The sequence below is a fragment of the Monodelphis domestica genome, chromosome 6 (assembly GCF_027887165.1).
Source record: "Monodelphis domestica isolate mMonDom1 chromosome 6, mMonDom1.pri, whole genome shotgun sequence".
Classification (NCBI taxonomy): domain Eukaryota; kingdom Metazoa; phylum Chordata; class Mammalia; order Didelphimorphia; family Didelphidae; genus Monodelphis; species Monodelphis domestica.
The window spans coordinates 64,628,831-64,642,812 of record NC_077232.1 but is presented as its reverse complement, the minus strand read 5'-3'; the positions used below and the strand labels follow the sequence as shown (position 1 = coordinate 64,642,812).

The 13,982-nt window shown below is 43.3% G+C and overlaps 1 protein-coding gene across 7 annotated transcripts in view; it reads right to left on the bottom strand.

The window, feature by feature from the left end:
* Window positions 1-9,514: 9,514 nt before the first annotated feature.
* The window catches only part of LMO1 (LIM domain only 1), a 79,749-nt gene continuing 75,281 nt past the window's right edge, over window positions 9,515-13,982 (bottom strand). For all 7 annotated transcript variants that reach the window (XM_007497055.3, XM_007497054.3, XM_007497052.3 and 4 more), the window contains one exon: window positions 9,515-10,012. In XM_007497055.3, coding sequence (XP_007497117.1) covers window positions 9,907-10,012 — 106 coding nt within the window. In that variant the 3' untranslated portion in view covers window positions 9,515-9,906. The remainder of the gene's footprint in view (window positions 10,013-13,982) is intronic.

Genomic DNA, 13,982 nt, shown 5'->3' with positions numbered 1-13,982 from the left:
ACAGTCTGGTGCAACATAGGCTAGACTCGGAAACCAGAAGAGCTTTCTCAATTTCTATCAAAGAAGAATATACTTTGGAGTGGAAAGGAGAGAACTTAAAAAGGCTTAAGAGAGGTTGGCTATTGAGGATAAGCGGAGACATAGCAAGAGATAACCTAGGGATCTTTTGATGATTACAAACAAACTACATTCCAAAGTACAGAAGGAGTTGAAGACATGAGCGCAGAGTAATTGTTGGTGATTTCTGAAAGATCATAGAGAATGGATGAGGTGGCACAGGACTGAAGGAAGGCAAATGTTTCTTGCATTTTCAAAATAAAGAAGAGAATGGTGTCTTTAAACTAGGGGTCACCGACCTTGACTTTTGATTCATGGCAGACTTCTAGAACATATTGTTAAGGAAATAATAGATCGAGAAAAGGGAAACAGTGATCACAAAGTGCCAGCATGACTTCATCAAGAACAGGTCATGTCAGCCTAACCTCATTTCCTTTTTGACAGAGTTCTTAGTTAGACTGGCTTACCTAGATTAAAAAAAAAATTCAGAAAGCCTCTCCCAGACTTACCACCATCACTTAGCAACCACCCCTCCTTTGAAGTTCACTCAATTAAAATGTTCTACCCAATTCAAATGGAGGTGGCTGTTGTACACCAGCCCTCAGGTCACTCTCCCTCCTTTCTCAAAGAGTTTGGCATATAGCCCACTGGCTTCCTTTCCTTCCTAATTCCTGTCCTTATTATATACTAGGGAGCTTCAAAATCCATGTTGTGGTCCCCTCGCCTCCCAATTCCCTAGGCTCCTTCAATCCCATGACTACTTCCTTTATTTCATCTCAACCACACAGTGGATTTCGCCATTACCCATTTGTTCCTTTTCTTTTTCTATGACCATAAACCTCCATTTCTCCTCATATGTATAAATATACTGTTGTGTTCGGTTGTTTCAGTTGTGCCCAACTCTTCATGACCCTATTTGGGATTTTCTTCTCCAGTTTATTTTATAGATGATGTAACTGAAGCAAAAGGGATCAAGTGACTTACCCAAGGTCACACACCTGGTGTCTGAGACCAGATTTGAACTCAGGAGTCTTTTTGAGTTCAAACCCAGCACTCTATCCACTGTGCCTCCCTCCCCATATATTTGTTTGCATATATATATGTTTATATATACATATATGTATACATTTTGCATATCTATATGTTCTATATATACACACACACTTATTATCACCATTGCTAAAATGTAAGGTCCCTCTAAGCAGGGATTGTTTCATTCATTTCAGCCCTTAGCACAGTGCCTGATAGATGGTAGGTACTTAAAAAATGTGATTGATGGATAAGATGGAGAGATGCGGGTTGGATTTAGAGCTCTTTGAACGGCCACCTCCGAAGCGTAGGCATTAATGGTTTGATGTCAGCTAGAAAGGTGGCCCCTAGTACCTGCCCTGAGAATCTCTGCTTGGCCCTGTACTATTTAACATTTTTTTGCCAATGATTCGGACAAAGGCATAGGAGGCATGTTCTAGCTAACACACTGAATCGTGTAGTCAGCGCCCAACTTGGGATAAGCTAAGCCAGGACATTGAGTCGAATTTAGTAAGATTAAAGTGTTCTCCTTGGACACGATATTCCTTCTTCTCGAGGGTGATTTCCATGAGGGTCAGGGATGTGTCCTATTTATCTTTGGTGTTCCCCCAACACCAGCCAAGCAGTAGGTATATAGGGTTGCTGATTAAGAAGGAGCTTCTAAATGAGAAAAAAGCAATGCTATGTAGAGATCAGACACCTGGCTCACTCCATCACCACCCACAAGATGTACCACCTTCCCCTGGGAGCATCAGTGGACGTGGGGTCTCCAAGCTAGTGAGGTGCTTTTTTTAGGACCTGTAGGGCTCTTGTCAGTGTGTTGTGCATAAACCAGAGCCCAGTGTGCATAGGTGGGACCAAAAAGTCCTTAGCAGGAAAGATGGAAGGCTGAATCGAACTCCTGGGCAGGGCTGAGACTCTTGGTGGCAGTGGCTGATTTCCTCCCTTTCCAAGGTCCCTGCTCTGCTTTTTCAGGGTTTCTGAGTCTGGGAGGCTGACTCTTAGTTTCTCTCGTTGTGAGGGAATTAATTGTTGTGCATCCTAGAGTGGTGAGACAAGTTAATTACATAATTACTGCAAAATGACATGTTATTTCATGGACTACAATATGGTAACTCTGTTGGAAACAATCGTAATTGCCCAGAAACGGCATATTCTGGGGCCCTGCTATCTCTTGATAACCATGTAATTAACGTGGGTGACAGCTTTATCTTCCACAACCCCCCCAAGTTTGGGAAAGGGGAAAAAGAGGGAAGGGGATCCCAAACATTACAAAAAGGCTGCTCTTGGGGCCAAGAGAGGGGTTGGTAGAGGCATATGCTACAGTCTGGGGGGAAAGGGTTTGTTTTTAAAGACAAGAGGGATAACATTGGATTGAAAAAAAGCACTGGATTTGGAGGTAGGAAGAGCTGGATATAGATCCAACTCCTGGCATTGACTAGTTAAGTGACCCTGGGCAAGTCTCTAAATCTCAGTTTTCTCATCCATAAAATGGGGAGAATAATACCTGTTGTATGAACTGGTTTTTTCAAAGTATGATCTGGCAATGACACATGTAAAACCCAGTGGAATAAAGAGGGGAAGGAAAGAACATGACTCTTGTAACCAAGGGAAAATATTCTAAATTAAGTAATTAAATAAAATTGAAATAAAAAACAAAAACAAACAAACAAACAAAAAAACAAAAACAAAGTATGATCTACCTTTAACATACATTGGTTGAGGGGAATCTAGGTGTCTCAGTGGATAGAAAATCAGGCCTGGAGTCAAGGAGGTCCTGGGTTCCAATCTAACTTCAGATATGTCCTAGCTGTGTGACTCTGGGCAAGTCACTTAATACTAATTGCCCAGCCCTTACCACTCTTTTCCCTTGGAACTAATACATACTATTGATTCTAAAACAGAAGGTAAAGGTTATCAAAAAACAAAAATATATACTGATTGGAAAACAATGAGCAAGTTACCCAACATCTTAGTGTCCCCAGTTGTTGTGTTGTTTTTCAGTCGTGTCTGATACTTTGTGACCCCATAGATCATAGTTATTCATGACATTTTCTCGGCAAGGATACTAGAGTAGTTTGCCATTTCCTTCTCCAGTGCATTCTTTTGTCCAATAAGCAGAAGTTAAATGACTTGCCCATGATCTTACATAGCTAGGACATATCAGAAACTAAATTTGAACTCAGGTCTTCCTAACTTCAGGCCCAATATTCTATCTACTGAGCCACCTAGCTGCCTCCTACTGCCACTAGGCAACTTCTTAAAAGCAAGTAGAATAGCTGCTAATCTGTACTGGTTGAGGCTGTTTCCTCACCAGAAAAAGCTTCCCCAACCATAGGTCTAGAAAAAAAAAAGTCAGGATGATTAAAGAGATCAAATGAGCTAATGGAGGCACAATATTTTGCATCCTTGATGACAACAAAATCCATTGCTTGCCACAAAAGAGTTGACGTTTCCCCCCCATGTTTGGTGGTGTTAGACCCTTCACCATTGTTTTCCTCAAGGTAGTATGGTGATCACTCTGTGTTCTTAAAGTCAATACTGGCTGGTCCAACCAAGATGGAAAGGCTTTGATGGCAAGCATCCATAGTAGGAGTCTGTCAGTCTACTGACTGACCAGTCTAAGCCAGGAGAGGCTCATCACCAGACAGTTAGGGTCCCCAGATGATGGTTTTGTTTCTTTTTAGAATGAGCAATAGGGGCATTGCCTTATGAAACCACCTACTCATGCATGGATGGATTGGCATCCCATCTACTAAAAAATACCTGGATGTATTTATGTGAGTACTTCCACAGAGGAAGTCATGGATTGGAGGATCATGGGTCCTTTCCTCAAATCAAAGAATCATAGACTTAAAGTTAGATGGGATTTCCTAATTTCCTAATTTTGTATATGAAGGAACTGAGGCCCAGGAGAGTTAAGAAACTTGCCCAAGGTCACTGAATAATATGTATGGAATGAAGTAGTATTATGTATGGAATATCCCAGTTAGAATAGGAGATTCTTGAGGGCAGGCACCGACTTAATAGACTTATAGACAGACAGCTGAGATGCCTGAACAAGAACACAAATAATCGGAGTTAGATTCAGAATTTGAGCACAGATCTCATCTACTCCAAAAATTAGTGCTTTTTAATACACCCAGATCTCCAGCACTGAAACAGTGTCACCTCTCTTGGTCCTTTAAAAAATAGAACTCTGACCCCTTCTACCTGACTTTTCCCACCTCAGCCTCAAAATGGGGGAATAGAGTCCCCTTCTAGAGCAAGAGAAGCTGGATGAATGTGAGCCCAGCCTGTCTGCCTGGCCAAGGCATCTCCAATCCAGCTTTCTTCCCTTAGGCACTGGGGCCACATCTGGGGATATGCCGGATAGATTAAGAGAGGACAAAAACAACAGCTACAAACCCAGGGCTTCTTAGATCCTCCCCTTCTACCTCTTTCAGGGGTAGTGTCTGGAGAATCTATTATGATTGCTCTACCCCTTCCTAACCCTTCCCACTTCTCAGAGGCCCCTCCTTAACTCTGAGAGAACTAGTAAGAAGAGAAGTCTGTGTGGGAGCAGAGGCTGAAGGGACCTTGCACACTTTAGGGATCCTCTATGCCAGACCTCATCTCCCTTCTTTCTTCATACATTTGTTCATCTTGTATAATTTCTTGCCTTCCTATTGGATTGGATTTGGGGGCCCTGGAGAGTATCCCTGTGAAGGGTATGTGCGTGGAGGAGGCACTCAGCACAGGACAGGAAAGTATCTGAATGTGAGGGTGAGACCTCTCTGCCAAGTGAGGCAGCCAACTGGACTTGTTTTAGATCTTTCTCCTACCCAAGGGGGTGAGGAGTGACCCCTGAAGGGCAAAGGCATCTTCTTTCTTCCTCATGCAACCCCTATCCCAAAGCCCATTGGTATGAGATTCTTTCCTTATTAGTGGAGATGAATGCCTTTTCCTGTATGAAGAACCAAATGGACTTGGTGAGAGTGAGAGAGCTCAGTTTTTTTCTGTATATACCTCTGAGATTCATCAAGGATCTCATTGTTCCAGGTGCTTCTGGCTTTCTGGAGAGAGAGAGAGAGAGAGAGAGAGAGAGAGAGAGAGAGAGAGAGAGAGAGAGAGAGAGAGAGAGAGAGAGAGAGAGAGAGAGAGACAGAGAGAGAGAGAGAGAGACAGAGAGAGAGACAGAGAGAGACAGAGAGAGACAGAGAGAGAGAGACAGAGAGAGACAGAGAGAGAGACAGAGAGAGAGAGACAGAAAGACACAGAGAGACAGAGAGACAGAGACAGAGAGACAGAGACAGAGACAGAGAGAGAAAGAAAGAGATATGATGGAAGAAGCCAAGTTGCTGAAGAAAGAGATTCTGGGAAGATGAGAAAGGGTTCAGCAGTCTATTAGGATGCATCCTCAGATTGTTATTCCAGAGCCTTTGGAGAGTTTCCTCTTGGGTGAGATCTGGGGGCCCTCTATTGGGTGGACCTAAATTAGCTTGTTCCCAAGGAGAGAGCTCTTTCACTGTGTATCATCTTCTAGAGTCTCTTACTATATCTTAATTGATTTCTGTTTTGTTATGTTTTGGATAAATAGGTTTCTTTGCTCTTCACTACTTGTATTCATTGTGGAACTGATATTTGGTGGGAAAAGGGGTCAAGCCTTGGAAGTTCAAGCCTTGAGTTCCCTTCCCCACAATAATAATAAACGGCAACCTGAAGTTACATTGATTCTGACCACATCCCCTAGACCAGTGATGGTGAATATTTTGGAGACCAAGTGCCCAAACCACACCCTCATGTGAGCTTCCCCTTTACCCCAGTCAGGGGAGGGAAGTAGTGTTCCCATTGGGCTGCTGGGCAGAGGAGTGGGTGAAAAATATCCTCAGGGGAAGTAGAGAGGGGGAAGGGAGCAGCCCCCGCTGGTGTGCTATAGGTTTGCCAGAATGGCCCTAGACTAACAGTATTTAAAGGAGCAGATATATGTATATATTAAAATAGGTATATATATTATGTATGATATATTTATATATAAATATATAGACTATGTCATATGTATCTATATAATTATAGCCCGAAACTTCCACTCTCTGATCAGGGCAAGTGGTGGCCTACAGCTCCAACTTTCTAGTTACCCTCTTTACTCAAAGGAAAGTCTTTTTGGAGAAGAGTGGGGGAGAGAAGAAGCTAGAGATGTCTGTTTGGCTTCTCCTTGAGCCATCCAAGGATAATACTTTACTCAAAGGGGACCTTGCTATCCTTGGGGCTCCTTCTACACTAGAATGAATGATGGTAGTGAAACTCAATGGAACTTTTGTTTGGGAGCAGCTCTCCTCTCTTGGTTCCAAAGACTGGCCCAACTCCCAGGCCTTTCCCAAGTACCTCTCTTGCGTTTTCACTTTGTTGGCCTCCATCATCATGGCCTAGATATCTCTCTCTTAGTTTTGTGAGTCTATACGATAAGAGTGAGACTATCTGTACCAAAGACCACAAGTGGACCCAGTATGTGGAAGGAGGGCCCTCCTACATGGTGAGAAGGTTCCCTACTTGGAGTACCCATCACTCCTCATTCACAGAGGGTGTTTTTAAGGGAGTCTATTTGTGCAAGGATGTGTGTACTTTTGACTTTATTTTTAAAATTAAATTCTTTAATTAACAAAAAAATCTCATTTCTTTCACTTCCTACTTCTCTGTTGGGAAAAAAACAAGAAAAACAACCTCTGATTCCAAATATGCTTATAATGACCTCGACTTTAGGTCTATTTCTATGTGAACTAAAATGAGACGTGAATAGATGCTTGATAAAAGTTCCCTCTAGTTCAAAATCCTAAGGGTATTTGTGTGTCTATGTATGCACCTTTGTGCCTGGGTATTTTTGTCTGCCTGGTATCTCTTTCTTTCTCTGGGTTAACATCTCCATGTGTCTGTATTAAGGCCCTACTTGCCCTTCTGGGCTATGGGCACTTTGCAATGGCCTCTAGGGGCTGGGTTGGAGGAAAAAGGAGGGGAAAGGACAGGTTGTCCTCCCCACAAAGCCCAGCTGGGACGGAGCTTTGGGGAAGGAGCTGGGGTAGGTGGAAGTGTCCTTGATATCTCTGATTGCTCTCTGGGGTACCAGTCTAGCCCCTAATAGCTCTCCAGGGACACTCATACTTTCTACTTTACCAACCACCTTCCCATTTATTATCTCATTAGTTCCTTTCTCCAAAAGATACGGGGGAGGAGTTTTTTCTCTCCATTTCACAGATGAAACAATCAAGACTCAGACAGGGGGAAAGGACTTGTCCAAGATTACCCAAAGAGTTAATAGTGGAGTCCAAGCACTTGGCTTCCCGGTCTCAGTCCCCTGCACCATGCTGTCTTTCCAAATGCAATGCCCATATTTTTTTCTCACCCCATTGCCCGCACAGTACAGTTGGGACAGGGTGAGATTTATGAGGCTGGGGGAGGCTCAGGAAAGCTCAATGTGGATGCAGGCAGTGGTGGCTGGGCTTTAGGTTCACAGTGACTCCCTCTTATTGGTGGGGGAGCCCTAAAGTTCAGCATGTGCTACCAAGTCTAGTTTACAGACACTCTCTAGATCCTCAGATTTGGTCCATACCTGGCCCATGAGCCTTTAAGCCAAGCTGCCAATTTCTGGTCCTCATTTCTCACTCTGGGTAGGAAATGAGCGAGTTGTCCAAGGTCCCAATAGCCCTGATGTTCTCGAGGCTCTGAGTGAAGCCTGTCCTCCCTTGGCTGCTTCTGTGTATGTATGGGTGAGAATTACATGATATTTACATGTAGCTTGGTCATGTAGTGGATAGAGCGCTGGACCTAGAGTCAGAAAGACCTGAGTTCAAATCTAGCCTGAGACATTAGCTGTACGACTTTAGGCAAATAATTTAACAATTTCAGCCTCAGTTTCCTTGACTTTAAATGAGGATAATCACAGCATAGTCCCGACTTCCCAGATATATGTGCATAGCAAATGATTTTATTTCTAAAGTGCTTAGTGCAGTGTCTGGCACGGTCAGTTGTTTTTCAGTCATGTCCAACTCTTCATGACTCCATTTGGGGTTTTCCTGGCAAAGTTACCGGAGTGGTCTGCCATTTCCTTCTCCAGCTCATTTTGACAGATGAGGAACCTGAGGCAAATAAGGTTAAGTGACTTGTTCAGGATCACACAACTAGTAAGTAGCTGAAAACATATTTGAACTCCGAGAGATGAGTCTTCCTGATTCCAAATCCAGAGCTCTGTCCATGGTGCCACCTAGCTTCCCTTGAGTTCCTCTCCATTCCTTAAACTCCCCCCCAAATACCACATCCTCAGGGAAGCCTGACCATTTTCCTCCCAATTGATGATGACCTTTTCCTTCAGATCTTACAGAACACTGTGCTCTGGACCTCTGTAATGGGCTTATCATGGAACATTGTCTATTATGGATTTATCTGTGGACATATGTTGTCTTCCTACTAGACTGAGCCTTTTGAGAGCATGGAATGAGCTCAGAGGTAAACTTTGGGTCTTCCTCAGTGCTAGGGCCAGGGCAGTAAATACAGCCAGTACTTAAATATTTGCTGAGTTAAATTGGATTGACTTCACTCTGAGAACCTGGATCAGTTTTGGATCAGAGGCAGATAGAACACTAGATCTGGAGTCTGGAAGATCTGAGTTCAAATCCTACTGCAGGTACTTCCTAGCTGTGTGACTCTGGTCACTTTACTTTTATTTGGCTCAGACACATCATCTATAAAATGGGGATAATAATGGTGTCCACTTTCCAGGGTTGTTGTTGTTGTTGTACCTCCATTTGCCTCAGACACATCATCTATAAAATGGGGATAATAATGGCATCCACTTTCCAGGGTTTTTGTTGTTGTACCTCCATTTGTCTCAGACACATCCATCTATAAAATGGGGATAATAATGGTGTCTACTTCCTAGGGTTGTTATGAGTTAATATTTGTAAAACACTATACAGATCCTATTATTAGTCATTTTAGCTTTGTAGACCTCAGTTTTCCCATCTATAAAATGAGTGTAGGGGTCAGACCAGGTAAACTCTAAAAGACCTTCCCAGCTCTGACCTTCTTGAAGATTGGATCAGATGAGAAATATTATAGGAACATGTCTTATAAACAGTAGAACAGGGGACAGCTGGGTGGCTCAGGGGACAGAGGGCCAGGCCTAGAGACAGGAAGTCCTGGGTTCAAATGTGAACTCAGACATTCCCAGCTGTGTGACCCTGGGCAAGTCACTTAACCCCCATTGCCTAGCCCTTACCACTCTTCTGCCTTGGAACCAATACACAGTAATGATGCTAAGACAGAAGGAAAGGTTTAAAAAACAACCACACTGCAGAGCATTATATGAGTTATTATTATTATCATCAAATATTTAGCAGTTCTTCTCGAGCCGGTCTTCATCCCCAACCCCAAATAAATGACAGGGAGGCTCCCCAGGAAACATTCATACTTTTTTAATTCACACCAGTAATAAAATTGCATTACATTTCTCATAAAATAAATGTTCCAGTTTATATACAGAAGACAGGCTGTACAGGCCCTGCCTGGCCCCCAGACTCACGCACAGACTAGCTAGGTGAGGTGGGGAAAGGCGAGGCAGGGCTCAGGAACAGGGGCACAACCGCACATCTACACCTGTAACTGCTCAGTGCCTGGCAGGGATGGCGTGGGACCAAGGAGGGAGGGGTCCCTCTGTAGATGGAGAATTTTAAAAAGATCATGGGTGGGCCAAGCCAGGCCAATGGCGGTCTCCCTCGCTGCAGCCAGAGTGGGCTGGTGAGCTGCTGGCAGGGCTGGCCCCAGAGCCCCCAGACCAGGGCAGGGAGGATGCTACTGAACCTGTGATTCAAAACTTCCATTCAGCTGCCCCTCCTCATAGTCCATCTGACATAAGATCATGTTGTTTTTCAGGAAAAATTTGTCTCCCACGCAAAATCTGGAAGAGGGGAGAGAGAGAGAGAGAGAGAGAGAGAGAGAGAGAGAGAGAGAGAGAGAGAGAGAGAGAGAGAGAGAGAGAGAGAGAGAGAGAGGGGGAGGGAGGGAGGGAGAGATGAGTTGAAGAAGGAAGTTGGGGGAATGGTTGACCATTGGGCTGAGAGGGAGCACTTTGGATTCCAGACTCAGTTCTGACCCCAACTCCCTGTGTGACCTTGGGCAAGTCGCCTTCCCTCTTGGACCTGTTTGCCCATTGGCAAAATGGGGGGGCACATTTAGGTTAGACTAGTCAGTCCAGCCTCTAGTATATTACATTTCCAATAGGATTTGCATATAATGGTTTCAGAACTTTATGACTTCCATCTGCCCAAAGTGTTAGCTGGGGACTCATACATGAGAAGTGGAAGGACTGGGACAATCCCAGAATGTCCTGGGATGCTCTCCATGATTCACAAGACCTAAAGCTTAAGGCTGGATCCTTTATATTTTCAGACTCAGAATAGTGAAATTTCTAAGTTGGAAAGACTCTCAGAGGCCATCTAGTCCAACAACATCCTTGAAAAGTGGTCAGCTGGGTTTTGCCTAAAGATCTCTAATCAGAGTGAGCTTCCTGTCTTCCAAGGCGGTCAGCTTCCCTTTTGAATAACTCTGTTAGGATGTTTTCCTTCTATCAGTCTTAAATTTGCCTTTCTCCAACTTTTATCCATTGCTCTTTAGTCAACCTTCTGAGGCCAAGCTGAATAAATCTAATCCCTCTTCTGCATAATAACCCTTCAAATACTGGAAGACAGATAGCTTCTCTCCTGGCCAGTCTTTCTTCTTCAAGATAAATGTGCCCAATTTTTATAAGGAATGATCTCTAATCCCTTTATCATATCTATCACCTTCCTCTGATTGCTCTCCAGGTATTCAATGTCCTTCCTAAAATGCCACAACTGAACATCATAAGATCTAATAAGGCAGAGGATGACTATGACTTCCCTAGGCTTATATACTTTATGCCTCAATACATAGCTTTTCTGGCCTCCCACCACATTTGAATGACATTGACTCAAATTGAGTTTGTGGTCCACTGTTAACCTCAGATCTTTTCAGAGGAAGTTCTACAGAACCACACTTTCACCATCTTATACTTAATGAAAATTTTCAATCTGAGTGTAATACATTCTATTTATCTCTAAGTTCATATGATTAGATTTTATCCAGTGTTCTAGCCTTTTGCAATAATTAAGATCCTGGTTATCATCCCTGGGGTATTCCATTCAAATCTTGCTTCCAAGGTGATGTTGAACAATTGAATGACCACTCTTTGGGGCTGATCATTCAACCAGTTCTGGATCCATGAAACTATCACTGATTAGACTCCATTGCTTTGATTTGCCTTCAAGAATAATGTGAGAGCCTGCCATGTGCTTTTCTAAAATCCAGATAAACTGTATCTAGGACATTCTCTTGATCTACTGGAGAGTCAAAAGGAGGAAATGAGGTTGGTCTGGCATGACCTTTACTTGATAGAGCCATGCTAGTTTCTTTGTGATCACTGTTTCCTTTTCCAGATAGTCACAAAGCATCCCTCTAATATCACTCATATTTTTGCCAGGAATTGAGTTAAGCTTCCACCAGTTCATTCTTGGAAGATTCCTATCCATTCCTTTTTATGAAAATTAGGATATGTTCTCTTCTTCAGTTTCATAGCACCTTTTTCATCCTCTATAATCTTTAAAAGACTATGCAATTGGAAGCAGCAAGGTGGTTCAGTGGATTGAGAGTCAAGACTAGAGACAGGAAGTCCTGGTTTCAAATCTGACCTCAGCTACTTCCTACTTATGTCACAACCCCTATTGCCTAGCCCTTACTGCTCTTCTGTCATAGAACCAATACATAGTTTTGATTCGAAGAAGGAAGGTATGAAGTCAGCCATCACATCTGCCAATTCTCTTCATGTTATGGAATATAGTTCACCTAGACCTGGTAACCTGAGCTATTAAAGGCAGCCAGATGCTCTCTTACTAAGAGTTTATATCCAAACCAAGAATTAAGGTTTTGTGTATTCCTTCAAGATTTTTTCCCTTCTTTCCTTCAATTCTCCAGAGCTTTGGGTTCAAGTCTGACTCCATTGCTAATTCAGTCTCTGATGTTGGGTAACTCATTTCCTCTCTGGCATTTTCCTCCAGTTCAATGGGAACCATACCCCTTGAGCCCTGCTTAGTTTTTAGGGCTGTTTTAGAGATCAGAGAAACTATGGCAAAGTGCTTTGTAAACTATTATTTAAAATGTACAATTTGGATAAAGAGATTAACATGAATATTGATTTTGCTAGCCAACAATTCACATCCTTGTCTTCTGGACCTAGAAATGGCGCCACTAGGAAAGGCTTTTCATTCTCCTACACAGTGAATTGGTCCTAGAATCACAAAATCTAAGGAAGGGCCATCAGAGGTCATCTAGTAAAAGTCCCAGTTGGATAGTATTGCCTTCGACAATACCCCAACAAAAGACTATCCATTCTTCACTGAGACCTCCAGTGTTAGGGAACCAGCTGCCTTCAGAGGCACTCTGTTTTCATGCATCTCTAACTGGGAGGATGTCTTCCCCTGTCCTGAGCAAAATCTGCCTCCTTGTAGCCTCCATTCTTGCTCCTGGATCCCCCTACCCCTGGCTAGTCCTTCAGTCTCCTTGCACCTACCACCTCTCCTCCCAAGTCTTTTCTTCTTCAGGTTAAACATTCTTCCAGTTTCAACCAGTTTCCTCTTGGCACTGCCTTTAGTGACATTTTCATTTTGACTAGCTCACTTTAGCTTGTCAATGTGGGGAAATAGACAGCCACATAGAAAACCCACAGAGAGCCACCACATGGGTTCAGGACTCAGGAAATGAAAAGAAATAATCATGCCACTTTTCTATAGAGCTTTAAGATTCACAAAGGTTTTGTCTAATAATAGCCCTGTGAAGAGGATAGTTCAAGTATTATCTCCATTTCATAGATGGGGAAAGTGAGGCCCAGAGAGACTTTAGGACTTATCCATGGCCTCTTGGCTAGTTCTCCTGTAAATACATGGCTGCCATTTTGACCTCACCTAAAAAATGCTCACTGAGGACTCCTTTGTGCCTCAGCCTTAGGAACAAAACTTAATCCTGGTTCCACCCACTAGTCTGATTTTCTCAGGAGCCCCTTAGGGACATCTTCTGGCTCTGAGGCTGATTACCTCAAAGGTCACAGGAGGCCTTTTTCCTTTTGGGTCAGGCACAAACTCCCCAGGGCCAGCTTCCAGAGATGCTTCTCCAAACCCAGGTCCTAGCTAAGGCCGTTCCTTCCCCACCCCAGATCTCTCAGAAGCATTGACTTCTCTTTTCTGTACCATCCAATAAGAAAATTCCCAGCCCAAACAGAGGAACTCTTCCTAGGGTTCCAGGCCCTGCATTATCTTCAGGACAAAACTCAGGTACTCACAAGCAGTGGAGAGAATGTGATATAATGGATGGGGTAGTGTTTGGGCTAGGAAACGAGAGGATGTGGGCCCCAAATCTGCTGCTAACTTGATTAAGTACATAATTCTTTTCCTTTGTACAACTACTGTTGGAATAGTCAAGAATGTCCCTTCCATATTTGAAATTCTATGCTCTAAGATTCCTTCTAAGCTCAGACATTCCATGATAATATTCTAAGATTCCTTCCAGGTCTGACATCCCACATTGTAGGGCTTAGTTCCAATTCTGATATTCTATGTTCCAAGGTCTTTCCTAAGTCAGATGTTCTGTATTCTAAAATCCCTTCCAGGTCTGACATCCCCCATTCTAGGTTTAGTTCCAACTCTGATATTCTATGTTCCAAGGTCTTTCCCAGGTCAGATATTCTGTTCTAAGGTCCCTTCTAGCCCTGATATCCCATATTCCAAGGTTTGTTCCAGCACTGATGTTCTGTGTTCCAGAATCTATCCCAGGTCAGATGTTCTGTGTTCTAAGGTTCCTTC